Raw genomic sequence first — 21,398 nt, 5'->3', positions numbered from 1 at the left:
TTTTTCCATATCAATATAATTGAGGGATACGGCACATTCTCACCAGTGACTATGGCGCAATATTGCTGTAAATTGGGTGGAGGGAGTTGAGTAAAATATGTTGTTTGAAAAACATCTCCCAACTGATTCTGATATGCCCCTTGTGTAAAGGTGTCCCAACTCAAATTGAGAATCTACAACCCAAAGAATACAAATGACTAGCCACCATCCCAGAAATAATAAAAATAACATACCAGCAAAAAAATAACATGGACAAGCATAAAACCCATTGCCATCGACTCATAGGGACCGTATAGGACAGAGTAGAACTGCCCCATAGATTTCCAAGAAGTGGCTGGTAGATTCGAACTGTGACCTTTTGGTTAGCAGCCATAGCTCTTGAGCACTGTGTTACCAGGGCTCCAGACAAACACACACATTGCATAATAATCAATTCTAGAAGTTCCTGCACAAAAATTATTTAATAGGATTACTTCCACCAACAAGAAACAGATGGCGAGAAGTCATTTCATTAAAATGCAATATAGACCAGGAGTAAGAAATGAATGTTTACCCGGTTTATAATCAGAACAGGCTGGCTTCTAATTGATAAATGATTGTTTCTTCAACTTATTTAATTCTATTTAGTTTTTACTATTTAACACTTCACTTCATTTCACAAGAGTTTCTGTTAATAGCATTGGAAATGCATAAAGTCATGAAATATTTTATTTGAAGCTTATTAACCCATAATTCATCTCAGAGGAAGTAATGCATTTATAATGGAAATATAATTTAGGGCTATAGGATTTAAAATAATCATTTTTATAAAGCCCATTTAATCACATTTTACTCATTTGTCACTATTTTCAAGAAATACAAATGATCAAGTTGCTGAATTACCTACCTTTCCAAATGACCAACTTTTCTTACTCAGTCCATAGCAATAATTCTTCCAAATGAGTGATATGTTTTCTTCCCCAGTTAGTGCCTTACTTCTAGCTAATATTAAAAATCTTCATATCATGACAAAATTCCAATATCACATATTTTTCAACAATAATTTAACATATATTTGCTTTTTGATGTCGAAAGGATAAAGGAAAAGTGCCAAATGGTTTACTGCTTTCATAAATATGACATGTGGAAAAAGCAAAGAGAAGGGACACAGAGAAGACAATGACTACAGTGAATCCCAGTCCTTAGATTCTTCATCCACTTGACTTTGTTCTCTACCTAGGAGAGATTTCGCTTACATAAATTGCACTTCAATCCTTTTATGAGCCTAGATGTGCAGCTATTACTCTCTACATTTTGAACTACTCTTTTGGAATTTACTGTGAGAAGACTAATTTTGGAGGTTTCATATAATACATAAATACCCTTTTATGAGTTGAAATGTGTCCCCCAAAAAGATATGTTCAAATCCTAACCCCCAGTACTGGTGAAGGTAAGCTTACGATCTATGTGGGTGTAATTATACATGAGGTCACATTGGTCCCGACAACACCATGGATTTAGACTTCTAGTCTCCAGGACTATGAGAGAACAAGTTTCTGCTGTTTTAAACTTCCCCTGGTAGCGCAGTGGTTATAGAGCTCAGCCTGCTATCCAAAAGACCAGCACTCCTTGGAAACCCTATGGGGCAGTTCTACTCTTTCCTATAGGGTCGCTATGAGTCAGAATCGACTCAATGAGCAATGGTTTTTTTCGTTTGTTTGTTTTAGTATGATACTTTGTTACAGCAGCTCTAGGAAATTATCAGTAACAGTTGCCTTTGAACTGATTCTGCCTAGTGGTGACCCATGTGTGTCAGAGTAGAACTGTATTCCATAGAGTTTTCAATGGCTACTTTTTGGGAAGTAAATCATTAGGCACTTCTGGGTAGACTAGAACCTCCAACCTTTTGGTTAACAGCCAAGTGTGTTGACTGTTTGCACCACCCAGGGGCTCCAGAAACTGATACACCCCCTCCTCCCAAAAAACATAACTCAGGATTATCTAAAATCAGATGAATAAATTGGCACTGAAGTTAGCCATATTTACTATAGAGTGTGACTATAAAATAATGGTAGTAGTCTTAAATTGATACATGTAATAACTCTGAAAGTATTTCCAAGGAGGATCAAAGATACTGAGTTTACTGAGATAAGTGTAACACATATACAAAAAAAAGTACATATATGCTTTGAAACAGTGGTTTAAACAATTTAATTTATAGTCATGTATAATATGCTCCTTCCTGAAAAGTAGCAGTATAAATATCAAAATGAAATAATTCTCTGATTATCAAGAGGGGAAAGAATGCCTTTGAAAGAATTAACTCATTTGGTTAAAAAATACTGTATATTTTTGTATCTAATAGGCAGGCATATAAAAAAGAATGTTATAATAAAGAAAGTTATATGTACATAGTGATTTAGTACTTGGGTCAGTCCCTTAAAATTATTTTTTAATCCAACACGTTATTGGAAAAGATTCCAGTAATAAATTCATGCTAGAAATGAATTCAGATGTTAGTTGGCCCTTTAATTCAAAATAGAATTCAATTATTTTAAACAAATATTGACTGGTTCTTATTTTGTAACAGGGTTTGAGTGTACCAAGATCTCTGTCCTCTGGAACTCACGTCTTACTAAAGGAAACGACACAATCAAGCATGATTCAACATGGACAGTGTTGTAATACAGTATGCACCAAGCATAATGACAGTGACTTGACTCAGTCTGCCCCCAGTACTTGGAGAAAGCATTACTAGAAAGAAAGAGAAGGAAAGGGAGAAAGAAGGAGATAGAGAGGGAGAGAGAGACTGATTTGATTTGTACTTAGAGATTAAGTAAGGATGGGTGGGAGGCTTTTCCTCCCAGAGGGGAAAACACATGTATTATATTAGAGATATGAGTCTCCCAGCTGTATAAATGTACCATTACCCTCACCCAGCTTCTTTGCTACCTTTGGCAATAGAAGTCAGTCTGCTTTTTTAGTCAGCTTGTTAAACCGACCGATTACATTGGGGGAACCATATTTTTTCATAGAAATGGAATTTACTGGCTTTAGCAAGTCAAATTTAAACCTATAATGGTATTAAGTATTTCTACATTATAATAAATATATGGTTAACCCATAACGTAACTAAGTTGGGGATGTTTACAGATAACTTTAAACTTTATTATATTTCAGAGTACAAAAATATATTCCATTTTAATTATAGGTGTGAAGAGGAAACCCTGTAACTATAAGAAATCACACCAAGATTCAATGTGCAAATTTCACAGAACTCTTGAGTTATGCAAAAGTTATAAATTGAGAATTGCCTAGATTCACAAGATAGAAAATCTGTCAAAATTTTAAACAAATTATGAACTTCTAAATCATATCTTCCCATATTATTCTTTATGATAGTTTTTCTGCTTGCTTTCCTGACTAAAATACTTGAAATAAAATAATAAAACTGTGTTTTCCTCACAGGACTGTTAATTTGTTAATTAATAATCTCTCAAAAACTAATTACTAAATAAGGTGATAGTCATAATATTCTTAAAGAAACATTCCCATTTTTCACTAGCAGAAGGAGAATAGTTCAAGTGGCACTGAAAAAATCCTCTCAAGGTCCTGAATTGGGAAAAGAAGTCTTCTCATATCTGGAGTGGATGGGGTGGTGTGGGTGAGGGTGAGAAGGGGAAGACTATAGCTTGAAAATGGCTCTTTAAGCAAATGGTGAGACAAGACATCCATTTTCACTCACTTAACCTGTCAACTTGCCAGAACTGTCATGTCAGCATTCCAGCTAAACCACGATGGCTGATCACATGCCATTATCTCATTTTTTAGAAAAAAGGTTGCATGAAGATGCCAATCAGGAAGGGGGGTGCGGGAAACAACTTGCAACCAAGGAACAAATGTACTGATGCTGAAGGGCTGCTTAGTTAACGGAATTTTAATATGCAACTGCAATGTTTCTTAATAACATTAATTACACGCTTAGTAAGGCACCATCCTAACTCATTAGTGCCTTCTTTTTGTTGTATTTTATCTCCTACTAGCAGAATGCGGAATATGTGATTGGCCTGTTACCATTAATGTTGCTTAATCTTTTTATAGCACTATTTAAAGCTGCTTGCATAAACATTTTCTAGGCCAATATTACTAATGTATGCATACGTGTGCATCGATTAACTGCACCAATATTTGGTGTGCCCCTTCCACATGTGTTATGCTAGACCAAGAAGGTGGCAGAAAGATAAATACAACGATGTGGTTAATGACAAAGAGGTAACTACTTTGTAGGGCAGATGAAAATGATATCTCCAATAAACCCGGCGGGGGGCAGGGGGGGATACTTCCATAAGAGAGATTTAAAAAGGCATTTGTATATATATTTTTTTAATTTAATTTAATTTGGTAGTTTATATGTCTTTAGTGAATGTAATTATCAACTATTCTCTTGAGTGACATTCAATACATTTAAATAAGTGGTGTAGTAATTACAAATGTCATTTCGTATAGTATTTAGATGCAATGTATATCATATGTATTTACATTATATTTATAACATATAAATATAATATTTTCTGTCTATAAATTATTATAAATTTTAAAATAAAAAAATACTGTATTAAGAGGTGTTACTAAAATGTTTTAATGCAATTTTATTTCTGGTCATAACCTGTAAAAGCTATTAATGCTAACCTTATAGCATGTATTTAAGTTCAGAATAATCACATTATTCTGGTATTTAATATTAACATAGTACTAAATTAGAATTTTAAGTACTAAGCTAAACAAACAAACAAAAAAGAACCTTTCTGCCCTTGAGTCGATTCTGACTCATACATAATATTTTGTTATTTTATGCATATTTAAATTAATGAGTATTTCATTTTTTTGAGATTTAGGTTAACATAGGTGTAATTCTTACTTCTCTACTTTAAGAAATACAACAGAAGAGAAGAAATGAATAATATAAAAATACCACCATAGCCTCAAACCAATTTTTTGAAGGGCCCCTCCAAATACAGTTGAGTCTGGAGAAAAATTAAACAGTGTGATAAAAACCAATGAAACTAGCTCAATGCTTTATCAAGAGCCAATAAGGATTTCACGAAAATTATCTGTTAACACTGTGGGTGCTCATTCCATGATCCTTTGATGGGGAGAAGGAGATCTAGGGTCAAGAATGGGCCTTGGGCAATATGGAACATGACTTTGAAGGAAATCAGCTATAACTGAAAAACCAGGGAAAGATGTATTGATGGAAAGAAAACAACAAGCCTCTGTTGTAGGCAGAATTCTAAGATGGCCCCCATGACCTCTGTCCCCTCAAGCTACTCCTATAATTATATTACATTACATAGCAAAAATGAATTTTGCATATGTAATTAAGGGCACTACTCAGTCTTCAAATAGGGTGATTAATCAGGTGGGCCTAACCTAATCACATCAGTACTTTAAAAACAGGGAGTTCTCTCTCATTCCACAGGCCACTGTTGATTCTGAGGATGCAGGCAGCCACGAGCAAAGGCTAGAGAATAGCTTTCAGGAGCTTTGAGCGACCCCTGATTGAAAGTCAAAAAGGAAATGGGACTTCAGTCCTATAACCACCACAAGACACTAAATCCTACCATCAATCTGAATAAACTTTGAAATGGATTCTTCCCCACAGTCTCCAGCTAAAAGGTCAGCTTAGCTAGCACCTTGGTTTTGACCCTAAGCAGAGAATCCAGTTGAGCCTGCCTGGATTTCTGACCTATAGAACTGTGGGCTAATAAAATGGGTATTGCCTTAAGGCACAGAGTTTGTGATAATTTTTTTTATGCAGCAATAGAAAACTAATACACTATTATGGGCTGAATTGTGTCCAGCCAAAATATATGTTGTAAATCCTAACCTCTATGCCTGTGGTTATCAGGCTCTGGTTGCACAGCGGTTAAAGGACTTGGTTGCTAACCTAAAATGTCGGTGGTCTGAGAAAAGGAGAAAAATGTAGCAGTCTGCTTCTGTGAAGATTTACAGACTTGAAAACCCTACGGTGCCATTCTACTCTGTATAGGATGGCTATAAGTTCCAGTCTACTTGATGGCAGTGGATTTAAAAAAAAAAAAAAAATTTTTATGGTTATGATCCTATTTGGGAATGGGTTGTCTTTGTTATGTTAATGAGACAGTGTTGGTGCAGGCTGTATCTTGAGTCAATCTCTTTTGAGATATGAAAGAGATTAAACAAGGAGATTAAAGAAACAAAGATGGGGGAAGAGAAGCCTCAAGCCACATGAAGACTACCCAGGAGCAGAAGCTCAGAAGAGACAAGAACTTCCACCAGAGCCGACAGTAAGACAAAGGCTTCCCCTAGAGCTAGCACCCTAAATTCTGACTTTTAGCAATGTAAACTGTGAGAAAATAAATTTCTGTCTGTTAAAGCCACCACTTGTAGTATTTCTGCTATAGCAGCACTAGATAACTAAGACACCTAAAAGCCACCTTCAATTTTTTATACAGCAATAGAAAACTAACACACCTACAAACTCTTTTCAATTGTTGTACTCCATACTAGCAGTTGGGAGGAGTGAGATGACGCAGGAGGAATGAAGAAGGGAGGGAGTTTCACATGGCAATACAGAAATCTTATACCTTAAAGAGGCTTGTGGTGTATCACTGGGGCCGATACCTGTTGCTGTCGAGTCGATACCGACTCATAGTGACCCTATAGGACAGAGTAGAACTCCCCCATAGAGTTTCCAGGGAGCAGCTGGCGGATTCGAACTGAACTGTAGACCCTTTGATTAGCAGACGTAGCACTTAGCCACTATGCCACCAGGGTTTCCCTAGGGCCAATAACCCCAAAACCACTGCCGTCGAGTCGATTCCAACTCATAAGGACCCTATAGGACAGAGTAGAACTGCCCCACAGAGTTTCCGAGGAGCGCCTGGTGGATTCGAACTGCTGACCTCTTGGTAAGCAGCTGTAGCACTTAACTACTATGCCACTGGGGTTTCCCTAGGGCTAATAAGATACTGAAAAGAAAATAATATGATTTTCGATAATATATTCAAGACAATAAGCCCAAGTAGCGGCTACTGAATGACTCTGATACCTCCCACCATCTCTTGTCCAAGCAAGTAACTAGATCATTAATAATCAGATGAAGACTAAAATCAGATCTATATAAAACAAAAGACATACACACACACTCAAAAAAAAGACCCTGTAAATTAATTGCTTATTTAATTAATGACAGAGAGAACTTAATCAAGTACTCAAAAGAAAGATAAACAACCTATATCTCCCAAGAATTAGCAAAAGAAACACAAAAATAATTTATTGTAAATAGCTGTCCATAATCTAACTGAAATGATGTAAAGCAGGTTTTAGCTTTAAAAAAAAAAAAAAAAAACTCACAAAGGAGTAAAAGAGCTAAGAGACAAATAACGAAGAATGTTATGTCAGAACTCAGTGAGTAAATGAATGTAAAATAAAATAAATGAAAGATATTTTAGAAACAAGAAGTTAAGAAAAAATGGTAATTGTGTTGAAAACAAATTTAAGGAGTTGGAAGTGGCAAGTAGATACTAAGAAATCATACAGTGTGAAATGAAAAATGATAGATTTTAAATTATTATAGAAAATCTGATCAATATGGAATTGAGATAAAGGGAAGCCAACATAAGTGATGTTATTTGAAGAAAAGATGTGAAAGAGAAAATACATATTCAAAGACAACACAGAAGAAAGCTTTCCTGAAATAAAGTAAAGCATGGATCTGCAAATTCAAGGGGTTTGCTGTATCCTATGATTATCAGGGTGAACAGCACCAAAATATAACCCAGCAAAGTTATGAAAAAAGGGACTGCAGGATAATCCAGGTAGTAAAAGGTCATCCCAGCCCAGAGGGTGGAAAACAAAACTCTATAAGCCTCACACTTTCCTTACTACAATACCATTCAATGCCAAGTCAATAGAACATTTTCACCAAGTTCTAAGTACCTAACCTCTAATACACAGGTATAGACATTGTCAAGCACACAAACTCCAGCAAAAGAGCCAAATAAGTGATTAAAACTGGGAAGGCATGAAAGGTAACCTGCAGTTGTTTTTCATTTTAAAAATTAGAGTTAGCTTAAGATATTTTAATGTTTCACATTATGGAAACTCAACTGGAATATACTAGGGAAAACAGAATGTGGATTCTTTCCATCTACCATTTAATCAAAACATATGGCGCAATGAAAAAACGTGATGCTTAATAATAATTAAATGGGACTCTGCGTAAAGTAGCTACTTAGCAGCAGGTGTAGGAAACGTTAAGGGCTCACAGGAAGGAGATGATCATCTCAGGTCACAGGGTAACAGCTTGTCCAGAGAAGAATGCCTGCAGGGAATAAAAGTCCAGGTCTCCTTCCAAGACACATGCAGGACGCTTTTTGTAGAAAGTGGATCTAGACATGAAAGGATTCTTACATAATGCCCACATGTTTTCTGATTAAAAAAAAAAAAAAAAAACTGGAATAGTTCCAATATTAAGTTAAAGAATACACTGCACACTAAACTTTACAGATTTTGGCGAAGGAAGAGAGTGTGTTATAAACCTCAATCACATTATTTTTTAAGTAACGTCTGATTTGTGACTTGCCCTGAATGAATTTTTCCATCACCCACATTTCACTGGATCTCTCGGTGGTCTCAGGAATATAATGCTTTAGATCATGTTATAAGCAAAACTTCAAAACTTTCTAAAATGTGGATGCATTTTAGTTACTGTATTTAGGCAGTTGAAAAACATATGGCCCTATATAAACTTCTATTTAGAATAAATAGTGGCTGCTTCTTTAAAATAATTTTTTTTAAATGTGGAATTTTGCCAAGTATACTTATAAATGCTTTCGTGGCAAATTCCACTGTTTTGTCTAAAAGAAACATAGTTTTGAGTCATCGAATTATGGAATACTTATAAATTTCCATAAAGTTGCATATTGTCAGTTTGTTGTTGATATATTTTAGACAAGTTTTACCTGATATACTCAGCTTTTAGTTTTCATACTTGAGGCAATCAGCATCTAGCATATGGTATATAAGACACAAAACTAAGCAGGGCTCAGCTTCAAAAGCAAGGCAGCTGGTAGATTTGACAGTTCTTTTCTAAATTACTCATCATGCTTTGAGTTGCTGCTAGGAAAAAATGTGTTGCCCATCTCCAAAATAGATGTTCTTTTTTATTTTTAAGCTTGGGAAACTCTTCCAATAGAAAATAAGACAGATGGGTATAGGAAGCAAGATATTTATCCGTATTTAGACCATTTTCTTCTGTCAGTTCCCTCATCAGAAGTTTTCCAAATAAACAAATGAACACTTCAGCATTCATATGTAACTATGTCCTGGGATGTACTTTTGATTCTCATATAAAGAACGCTTTTAGAATAAGTGAAAAGTCAAAACCACAGGAAGGGCCGGGGAATTTTAAATTGTTAAATTGGCATTTGTCCAGATTTTATGCTAACCAGTAAATATGGAAGTTGGATTAAATGGCTCATCTTGAGATATTGTTGACATCGAAGACGAGTAAGTGAAACCTGGAGAATATTTTCCTTCATTGACAAGGAAATGATTGTCTGCTTTCAGTAATATTCCCAACACGGGCTCATCTAAATCTAGAATTGTTCCTAGAATCTCAAAAGTACAGGCCTGAAGATGTTTATTCCAACTGGGAATTGCTTTGAAGAGTGGTCACACATCTTTAAAAACTAGTACTATTAACCTCAATTTAATTTAACAACTTAGAATTAAACTCATATCTTCTAATGTGTGTCTGTATGTAGGCAGTGAAGAGGGAATAAGTGTAGATCAGGGAAATCCAGTGCTTAATATAAAGTTGTTACTAAACTCAAAAATCCAAACCTGTTGCTGTCAAGTTGATGCTGACTCATCGGGACCCTATAGGGCAGAGCAGAACTGCCCCATAGAGTTTATAAGGAGCAGCTAGTGGATTAGAACTGATGACCTTTTGGTTATCAGCCAAGCTGTTAATAACAAGCACCACCAGGGCTCTGATGTGAATTGCACAGATTTCCATATTCTTTTACTCTAATGCAGCTCTTAGCATCAACCATTTGGAGAAAACTCCCACTGGGGACTTCTAAAACAATTTCTAAATGGGACTCCTCACCCAGATCACCTGGAAGTTTCATCTAGTATGTAATGCAGTGGTTGGTTTCCAGGTCTATCAGTATTCTACAGCCTGTGCTGATTTCTAATATTCTTTTGAAAACCTTAGACAGAAACAACTCTCCGAAATTTTTCTAAACTTTGTATCTTGGGACTTATTTCTTCACCTAGTTTATATTGTAATTAAAAGTTTTTTCTCCCCTTTCTGTGGTCTGTACTCTGTAGACTACCAGTATGCTAAGCTCCTCATAAGTCTCTAAGATGGAAAACTTGCACACTACCAAATAATCAAATATGAATGGTAATGTGGATTTTCTATTATTGGAATTTTTAATTCACTATTTTAATTGACTTTCACCTTGTGACCCTACAATAAATGTGTGTGTGTATATATATGTATGGGTTTATTTTTCTGGGATATATATTCAGGTTCTGAACAAAATTGTTATAAGAAGTTGATGGGAAGAAAAAACAGGCTCATTTTCTCATTATCAACCCTTCTATGGTGATCCAATAAAAGCATATGTCACATTCTATTTCCAAAATTAATAGTAGTTGTCAAGATTAAAGTATAGTTCTTCATATTTCTGAGCATTGTCATAAGTCATTTGAGATAGATTTATGAAATGACAGACTTTCCCAGAATAAAGTACAATGTGTCAAGAAGCTATTCTTTAGTTCCAGTCCAATGGGAATTTTAAGAAATCGTTCCAACCAAGAATAAAAAATAGAAAAAAAAAAAAAACTTTTGAAATGTCATGCAGGTAGTAGATACACCTCTGTATGTATTATGTTTTCTAATTAAGAGATGCTTTTGTTTATGGTTTTTAAATATATTAGAAGTTATTAACATATTGTTCTATGTTCTGGGAACTAGTAAAATGATATAAATCAATCAGGCATGGATTATAGGCATAAGGTTTCTATATACAAAAATCTGTAATTTAAATGAGATTCTTCCTGTTTATTTAAAAAGTCAAGATTATATATTTGATGCCAGTGTTAAACCAACCTATATTTTGGGATATCTAATGTCATCCTTTGGAGATCTGGTGGTGCCAGTGATTAAGCGTTCGGCTGCTAACGAAAAGGTTTGCAGTTCAAACCTACCAGCTGCTCCTTGGAAACCCTCTGGGGCAGTTCTACTCTGTCTTATAGGGTCGCTATGAGTCAGATTTGACTCGATGGCAATGGGTTTGATTTTCGGAATGTCATCCTTTCTACAGGAAATTGTTCTCATTTATTCGTTTTTATATTTTCTGTAAAAACCATGAACCTTTAATATCTGAAGATCACTTCCGATAAAGTTAGTAAGTTTTTCATTGCTTAATCATGAAGAATTCCCCCCAAAGCATCTGATTGTTATATACTTTTCTGCTTAATAATACTTCTGTCATATTACATATGTTTTCTTATTTACACATAAATGAGTCGGTTGCTGGAGCTTTCACACACCCTGAGAGAAGGGAATCCTATAGAGTGGTCATATAAATTACTATTAGCTTTGTCTCTTTTTTTTTTCCTTTATTATCATATTCTTTCTCATTCTCTTCTTCATTTTAGGTGTCATACCATAAAAAAAAAAGCCCCATAAAATTATCATTAATAGAAATTTTTACAAATACAAGAAAGTTAGTTTGAAAAATTATAACAACATATTTCTCAATTTTCTAATACCATCATTTGTAAAAAGCACCATCAATTTAATAATTGTGCTTCAAGGAACAACAATGAAAAAGAAACAGTTTATGTACACATTAATTGTATGCCATAATTGTATTTCCAAAATATTAAAATGTTACATAATGGATACCTTCAGAAGCCAGAAATACTTCAACCAGTATTAGTATACAAAACACTTTTCACATATATCATCAATCTTAAACTCAGTTCATTGCCACAACAGCTTTGATAAGTCAGTATGCTTCTTTCCCTTTCATGGATAGGATTAGTGAGAATCAGGGCTATTACATAACTAATCAAAAATAGTACTGCTCAGAAATGGTAGAGCTGAGATTTCAATTGAGAAAACAAGTTCTATTTAATATTTTTGTTATCCATGTAAGAACATACTATATCATAATAAAGTCTGTGAATGTTTCAACCAAAGGGCAAAAAAATGTTAAAAGTTTGGAAAAATCTACATCAAATGTCAACACTGTCAAGCCAGCATTAAGGAGGTCTTTGAGTATGGATGGACAATTTTTAAAACTGTGTTAAATTGAATAAATTATTAAGTATCTCTTGGTACAGTAAATAAGAAATTAACTAAATTCATTCGTTCTTTGATTCATCCATCCATCCATCAATTTATGCATCCATTTCTTCTTTTATCTATAACACAATGACCAAGATGTCTTTTATTTAAACAGATTTGGAGGTGTAGCTAAACCTTAAAAGAGATGCAAAGAGGTTATTAATTCAGTGAATCTGAAAAGATTTTATCTTCCAAATGTTTACAAATAAAGTTCCACTCAAATTTCTGCAAGCGCAAGCTTTTAACTTACTTCAGTTGTGCAAAGCCAAATGAAGGATGAGATACATTAAAACACAAACACTAACTTTTCATGCCAAAGAACACAGCTCATCCCTCCCCTGCCCCTCTTTGTGTAAGCATCTATTTCCAATAACATGAAGCATTCGATTTAAATTTGTTTAAATAGGCATGCGGATACTAAGTACGCAACAGTTAAAAATACGTCTAAAAAAGTTGGAACTCAGTGCAGCTCAGATTTAAAAACGTGTATAATTTAGTAGAATTTCTGAATTCAGTTCTTAAATTAGTTATCTTAACTAATTTCAAACATAATAACTGATTATTTTATAAATAGAAGAAAAAAAGAGTTTATATCCTTCTTAAGAAAATTAGCAGTTTAGAATATTAACCATTGACATATTATTCTTTGATATGAAAAAATGTTACCTACACGCTGCTAGGCAGCAAGTGGCACTGCAAATTGTTTATCAAAGTGATGAAATGATCAGAAGCAACTTCCAAGGCAAACAGTCCCTCAAGTGATATTTAACATCGCTGAATAAATATATTTCATTCTGTCAAAGCCTGCAATGCACGAGTTATGAAGCATTGTACAAAGCCATGCTAAATGGGTAGAAGGATGGCTACTTACCAACAGGGCGAGCTGTAGACATTACAATGGTGTGGTGAGAACATAAAAAAGAAATTAAAAGAAAAAGAAAATTATCAGAATGCATGATGAGGAGTGTTACATTTAAGTATGGACAGTAGAATGATCTCTAGTGTCACAAATTCAAGTATGAACAGGATGTCTGGATTTGATAAACTGAAACTTATCAAGATAATTCTAAGAAATAGTTATTTTGCATCCTGGGACTGACTGTAAGCAATCTAAGAGATATTTTAAGTAAAGTCTCATCATCCTCACTTACTGTAGTTATTATTTCAAAGACCTATGTAGGGTTAAACAGCTTTGTATTACCCCTAAGATAAGAACCTGATGAACATAGCTATTCAAGTCACAGGCTAGCAAATGTCATGTCAATAAAAGAAGGCCTCACTGTCTGATTTAAATAGCAATTGGATTTTGAGCATGGTTAGTCAGAACCATTACAAGGACTACAGAAGCCCCTGACACTGCCTTTCAGCCAGTGATAAGTTAAGATCACATCACTCTTCATCCGTGGACAGTGTGGATGAAAATATAACAAATAGGTTGGAACATCCTTAGAGACTTCAACTCAGTAACTCCCTAACTACTGTTAAGCTTTTCTGTTTTTGGCAGAGGGCAGAGGAGGGAAGAAAACAATGATTGACAAGTTGATTCTAGCTCATACTGAGAATGGCTTTCAAACTGCTGCTTCAACAAATTATTTTTTTTTTTATTATAGCAAAACTTTCAATCACTAAAATCGGTAGTAATAGGCTGGGCCTATTATTAAAGCATAGAAATTGTAAGAGACACACATGGGCTTAAGAATTTTATAAAGAATAATGCCAAGTCAATTTAAGTAGTAAAGAAATATAAAAGCAATGGACAAATATTGTAAAACAAAGGTCCAATTATTCAAATGGAAAAGAAATATACTCAGTAGCATTTAAGCTTTAACAAAACTTTACGTTCAAAAATATAAATTTATTTGAAAACATATCTTTTCACTCAACATTCTTCTACTGTAACTGTAATGTGACTAGAATTTCTGGGTAGTTTTGTGTTGATTGTGGCTCTTTGTGCATGGAGACATAGATACAGCCATTAAAAATATACGTAGAGGCATCCATTCACTCAATGAATATATCATAATACTAGCTTTGCGCAATCTCTAAAAATAACACCAGAGTTGCCTTCATATCAGACTCATGGCTTTATAATATTATTTACAATTCAAAGGAGGGGATTAAGATAATTCAAAGGCAATTACAGCAGCAGTATCAAAATTCTAGTGTGTCCTTACCATAAAAAAAAAAAAAAAAATTTTTTTTTTTTTTTCCATAGCAAGGGCAAAAGGGAAGCAAGAAGAGGCTACAGGCGCAATTTATTTCCTTTGGGGAGGAGGGCACAAAAATAACAACCTAGAACAAGGCAACAGGCTAACCTAAAGTTGTATTATTGCTCTGATGAGATTTCTCTCTCAGTTTTGCCAGCGGCTGGAAAAAAAAGAACTTTGTCTTTCATCATTGCATTTGTGTATTTTCAGTTGCCACCTCAATCAAGGTGAATTTCAAAAATACTTCCTTTCAGGTAGGGGGAGGCATTTTGTGTGTTTTTTAAGAGATAAATAAGAAGCCCTGGTGAGAAATAATGCCTTAAAGAAATAACCTATATTTCTCTTTCACTTCTTAGCATAATTCCAAAATATTAAATCTTTTTTGTCCTACAAGTAAGGTAGTTTTCCCAGTGGTCTTTATTTATCCAAAACCAACTTGAGCAACTGAAAAATGGATGGGGGTTTCTGTCTACAAATATGTAGTTTCTGTGATTTAACTCATTTTGTGGTCATTTAAGAATTTTCTGTTAGAACAGAAGTTATTTGATTAAAATATAAATGCTAGGAGGTTTATTGTTGGCCACCATTATTTCTTTGTACTTTCACCTTTGTTAAATGAGCAAAGGGTAGCGACTTGCCATTAAATTTCACTTTACAGTGCATTTTCATCATATTTTTGAAAAGGAAAAACAGCTGAATAGATTTCTGTGTCAGATTTTGACTATAAAACTCCATTATCTTTTCCCCAGTTGGCTAAAGTGAATATCATGATAATATTTTAGTAGGAACATCACAACAAAACTTTTGGTCTTTGTGAGATACCCACATTTCTTCCTGGGAAAAAAAAGAGCAGGTGGATGTTTTCAAAAACCAGCAAATTAAACTGTGCCACTGCATTTAACGGTTGAAAATGGAAGTGGCCCGTGGGGTCAACTGACACTGTTCTAATAAAACAATTCAGAGAAGGGCTGGCCATTTCATTTATGTGCATGGAAAAATGAGCCCAGAAAAAAAAAAGAATCATAGGTAATAACTTCTTTTTTTAACCTCTCAGCATGAGAAATCCCAGCTACTTTTGCTGATTGTGAAAAATATTTTAAACAATATTTTACTTCGCATTATGTTGCATTATGGAGTTTTTTGTTTGTTTTTTTCCTTAACCTTGTTTTTGAGGTTTCAGTCTTGAGATGAGTGATAATTACATACCATAACTGATTAACCTCTAATCCACTCACAGGACACAGATTAGTGGAGAGGCAATATAAGGTTTGCTGATTTAGAAAAAAAAAAAAAACTATTAAAAACAACCAACTTTCTCTATGAATTTTGTCCAAATTTGCCTTGTGTCTAAGCTTGTACCAGAATGTCTGAAGGAAAACAAATGGATCGAATGGAATAGGAATTGAGGTATTGAAAAGTATGGAAAGTGCTAAAGATTGTCCAGGTAGCCACTGTGCCTGTCTCCTAATAGTTGTCTGGAGGAAAATGAGGGTTTTTTTTTTTATCTTTTTTTTATGATTTCAAACTCAATTTGTAGATCTGGCAAGAACAAACAACACTTTTCTTGTCAGATAGAGGACCAACCTGAGGATACCTGAGACATTTCCTGGAACTGTTGTAAGCCTCCAATCCCTTCTCCTGACCTTATGAAATCTTCTGGAAGCAAAGGGGCACAAGGGTAAGAAGTACGACTAACTAGGGTGGGAAATAACTGAGACCCGGATGAAAGTATGCAACAACCTCCTTTCCATTAAGGATGCCAGGAGGATGCATCAGCCAAGACAGCAGAAGTAAGCTTGAAAGACTGAGTAGGGGTGTGCTTGCCTATCTCTGAAATCTTTGAGTGTAAAGATGCCATGGGTAATGTCTATTTGGCAAGAGTAAGTGTAGCTATCTGCATGGTACTACCTGGTACCTTGGACTATTTGACTCACCTCATGTAGACGAACATGTTCTACCACTAAGGCAGTTAATTCATTCTAGAGTACTCTGTGGATAAGCTCTATAGTAATGCTTTCTTTCATTTATAAGCAATTCCAGTGAGTCTGTAAACGAACATGATTCCACGACTGAGAAAGTGCATGACACCCAGAAAGTGAAAGTTATTACAAGCGCAGCACTGACTTTTTCAATTATTTAAGGCCAATGAACTTCACAAATCACTCTCCAAATCAGATTATCTCGGTGCTGGAAAACTTCCTTAACCACTTTTCACCTTTGGAAGTAATGTTAGTATTTTTCCAAATTGTTTTTTTGAATACTGAAATTAAAAAAAAAAAAGATTTCAAAACAATATTATATTTGTATAAAGTGACAAACCAGGGAACAGAAAATTCAGGGGACCTCTGAAACTGGTGATACTTAAAAGCAGTAAATAATTGACAACAGCAATGGGAAGATTAAAAAAAAAGGGAATAATTTGTTTTTTTTAAGATAGCTTTTAAACCATATAAACTATTTAAGCTACATAAACTATTTTTATTAAGTAAAAATTAATTCCTTCAAATTATTGTCCCTTCAAACTCAAATTTGAGAGTAACTTTTTTTTCACTTAATGATGAAGAGATCATAGAATCTGGATATTTTAATATAATAACAAAACAGTGAAAGCTGGTACTTTGATTGTGAGTTCACTTACCAATTTAACCAAATATTAGTCTTCTGGTTCAATTATTTTTGACATCTTAAGGCACTTACCTCTGACAGTGAGGGTAGCAGAGGCCTCTACTTTTCCAACCCGATTCTCCGCAATACACAGATATGTGCCTTCATCTGTACTCATGGCCTTCTTAATTCTCAGCGTGTAATCATCTTTGATGTCATATCTGTACAGAAGAGAATTGCTTTTATTAAATATTGTTGGTCAGATTTAAATTGTAATACTAAATATCAACTTCACTTTTCTCTATTGATTAAAAAACAAACAAACCAACTGCCGTTGAGTCGATTCCGATTCAGCAACACTACAGGACAGAGTAGAACTGGCCCATAAGGTTTCCAAGGAGTGCCTGGTAGATTTGAACTGCCGACCTTTTGGTTAGCAGCTGTAGCTCTCAACCACTACACCACCAGGGCTTCCTCTCTACTGATACTGTTGTTTATTTAAAATACACACACACACACACACACACACAGTCACACATAAAATACTCAGCTATAAACTGAAGTTGCTATGTTCACTTAGAGTAAAGGTATTTTTAAATAAGATCATTAATTTCACGTATTATCTCCAGGCACTAGTTTATATATATATATATATAAAAAGTTTTTATATATATATATATACACATACACACATACACATACAGTACTTGTCATTTCAAAACTATCAAAGGCATTATTAGCACTTTTATTTTTATTTGTTAGTTCTTAACTATGGAAACCCTGGCATCATAGTGATTAAGTGCTACGGCTGCTAACCAAGCGGTCGGCAGTTCAAATCTGCCAGGCGCTCCTTGGAAGCTCTATGGGGCAGTTCTACTCCGTCCTATAGGGTCGCTATGAGTCAGAATCGACTCGACGGCACTGGGTTAGTTCTTAACTAGGAAAATAGTACACATTTCAGCTTCTCAGTGAGGATTCCGTTATTTTGTAAGTTACGCTGTTTTCAATAAAATGATTCTGTTAGGCATTTTGAATATAATACAAATATATTAAAGGAGAAAATCTTTGGTAAAAATAATTAAAAGGGGATAATGATTTTTTTCTTTAATTAGCAAATACTAACTCTAGAAGTGTCAACATGCTTTTGGAGGATTTTTGAACATGCATTCTCATCTCTTTCACATGCATGCATCTTCTCAGTTACATTTTTAAACTAACAGAGCAATGGACAAGACCAGAAAAATTTCTACCACTTTAACATGTACTGATTTTGGTATTTGCATAAGAATGTGTTTCTCCACAAACGGAGAGACTAGAAGGAGGGAGCGGGCTGACTCATTAAGTAAGGGGAGAGTAAGTGGGAGTATGTAGTAAGGTGTATATAAGTTTATATGTGAGAGACTGACTTGATTTGTAAACTTTCACTTAAAGCACAATAGAATTTTTTTTTTTTAAAAGAATGTGTTTCTTGGAGTATAAAACAACAACAATTACACACACAAAATAATGAAGATACTTTCTTTTCAACCTTTTTGTAGGTGATCTTTCCTCTTGATTTTCTGTGCTACCTAATGCCAGTTTTTATTTCAAATCAAACTGCCCCACAGAGTTGCCAAGGAGCAGCTGGTGGATTCAAACTGCCCAACTTTTGGTAAGCAGCCAATCTCTTAACCACTGTGCCACCAGGGTTCCAAATATAAAATAGTGGCAATAAAAATACATTTGTATAGTGTTCTCAAATATACTCTTTGGTTTATCCTCATCCCAATTCTTGCACATAAGGAGGAAAGTTATCATTTCCCTTGTTTTAAAGGTTAGAAAATTTGGGCATATAAAGTTCAACCTGAAAGCAAATCACGTCTCCTGTTCTAAAACTTCTAATTGTATACAAAAAAAAAAAAATTTTTTTTTTTTTATAGTACAGTGGAATTTGTGATACAATGTTCAGTTTTACTCCTTGTTTCTCAAGAAAGGAATTACATGAATTAAAGTTGAAAATGGTGAGATAGATGGATTTAAACTCTTTATGTGTAAAAATAAGAACTTAAAATATAATAGTTAAATCTAGGAAGTCATGAGTGAATATGGAATTATTCCAAAAATCCAAAAATATCAATATATAAGGTGAACATCTGAAGCTTAAATGAAATACCTGTAGGATAAAGGGAGGAACCTATTTTATCAGGCAATAAGAAAATATCTGGAAATTGGTTATTCCAAGAAAAAAGAAGATCATAAATGAAGATATTATTGGAATAATTGCCATTATGTACAATTTTGATATTTTTACATACAAATTTGAATTTTTCAAACTAAGGTCTTACTCCGAAGCAATTATTTCTGCTTCACCACGCTGCTTACTGTGGTATAAGGTCTAAAACAAGGTCAGATATTACGTGCTGGCTTTGATATCCGAAACTGGAAGAGCCTCAAATGGCCTAACTGCAAGTTCCCCATCCCTTAAGTCACCTCCTCAGATGAGGTCTCCCAGCAGACAACCCTCCTCTTTGAAGAGACCTGGTGTGTTACAGTTGAGTCAATTTTTGACTCATAGCACCCCATATGACAGAGTGGAATTGTGTCATTGGGTTTTCTAGGCTGTCATCTTTCCGTGATGTAGTGGCTATGAGCTACGGCTCCTATCCTAAAGGTTGGCAGCTTGAATCTACCAGGTGTTCCTTGGAAACTCTACATGGCAGTTCTACTCTGTCCTACAGGGTTGCTATGAGTCAGCATTGACTCAATGGTAATGTTTGTTTGCTTGTTTTTCTAAATCTTTAGGGAAGCAGATTGACAGTCCTTCTCCCACAGTCAAGAGTCGCTAGATGGGTTCAAACAGCCAACGTTTTCGTTAGCACCCAAGGTCTTAATCGGTGCACCGCCAGGTCTCTGCCAGCCCCAGAATTCTTCAATCAAGCCAATCACATCCTTCTTTGGGAACCAAGGGGCACATCACGCTCTCGATTCCATAAAGCCTGCCTCCCACAGCACCTGTTGTTTATTCTGTTCCCAAGTGGATTACTCCACTCCGGGCCCTGTGTGGCATTCTGTGCCCTCCTCCCTGGGGCTGTGAGTACATGTGATTAATGAACTGCTGCTGATATTCTCTGTCTAGTGTTGGGTGTCTTGTGTTCAGCCATCCACGTAACTCCAATGCAGGAATCCCTTCCTTACCAACTGACAGATACCACTGTACAACTGAAGGCACTAATATTCCTTCCAGTATCACGGAACCACTCCTGCCATACTCTAGCCTGAACCTTGACAGTACCCGCAACAAACTCAGGACACAACCACATCATGAAATAGCTTAGGCCAGTAAGAAATAGCTTAGGCCAGAGAAATGACAGAACTACAGTTGTGATCAGATTATAGACCTTACCTGCAAAGCCACTATGGAAGTGCAAGAAATATGAAGTCTGGTTTTAGAAAACAAATATGTCTAACTTCAAAACCAAGCAAGTAAAACTTTTGGCTCATTATTGATTTCACATTTAGGCAATCTGAGGCAAAACATGGCAACGTTCCTTTCTCAAGGCCACACGTTGAGGCAATTAGAGTCAAGCAGAACGTTCTCATGAGTATCTCCTACCAGTGTCTGCCTTCTCCAGCCAGTCATGCTTTCTCTGAGACAATAATTTGCTTCCTAAAACCACATATTTCACAAGCAATTAGGTGTCAAATATTTCCACAGGTCCAATAAAAAAAAAATAAGTGCGGTTATTTCTTGTATTTCTTTCTGGATTAATCGGTGCAGGCCCAATAATAATCTCAGTGATGCTTTCTACCATTAAATAGGATAATTTGAGGAAATGTTCATTTTTCCCTTGAAAGCAAATATTGGCTGAGTGATTAAAAAATATATATATACACGTATATATATGAGTAATAATTCCTTACAGTTAAAGAGATCTTTATAGTTTACAACAGGGTTTAACATATGATTGGACAATGATAAATAAACTAGACAAGCTGCCTACTTTCAAACACTATTTTACAGAGGAAAATGTTCAACTTGTTGTCTCAAGTTACAATGGAAACCAATGTCCTCTTCAGCAAGTATATTTATTTTTCTAATACAGAGTAATGCCTCTCCTCTCCACCTGATATTTTTATGGTCTGTGTGCATGTGCATTTGGGCACATATGTATTTCTATATCTGCAATTTTGTGTTCAGAGTTTCAAAAACTCCAGAG

At 35.1% G+C, this 21,398-nt stretch overlaps 1 protein-coding gene across 14 annotated transcripts in view; it reads right to left on the bottom strand.

Annotated features, from left to right (window-relative positions):
- Positions 1 to 21,398, bottom strand: part of ROBO2 (roundabout guidance receptor 2) — a 652,610-nt gene that overhangs the window by 133,037 nt on the left and 498,175 nt on the right. For 11 of the 14 annotated variants that reach the window (XM_049858165.1, XM_049858166.1, XM_049858169.1 and 8 more), the window contains exons 6-7: positions 17,296 to 17,423; positions 13,263 to 13,274 (exon numbers count right to left, since the gene is read on the bottom strand). In XM_049858165.1, the coding sequence (XP_049714122.1) occupies positions 13,263 to 13,274; positions 17,296 to 17,423 (140 nt within the window). The remainder of the gene's footprint in view (positions 1 to 13,262; positions 13,275 to 17,295; positions 17,424 to 21,398) is intronic. The other 3 variants (XM_049858168.1, XM_049858173.1, XM_049858178.1) reach the window with 1 other exon arrangement.

The sequence above is a fragment of the Elephas maximus genome, chromosome 18 (genome assembly GCF_024166365.1).
Source record: "Elephas maximus indicus isolate mEleMax1 chromosome 18, mEleMax1 primary haplotype, whole genome shotgun sequence".
NCBI lineage: Eukaryota > Metazoa > Chordata > Mammalia > Proboscidea > Elephantidae > Elephas > Elephas maximus.
This window is presented reverse-complemented; position numbering and strand designations above follow the sequence as displayed.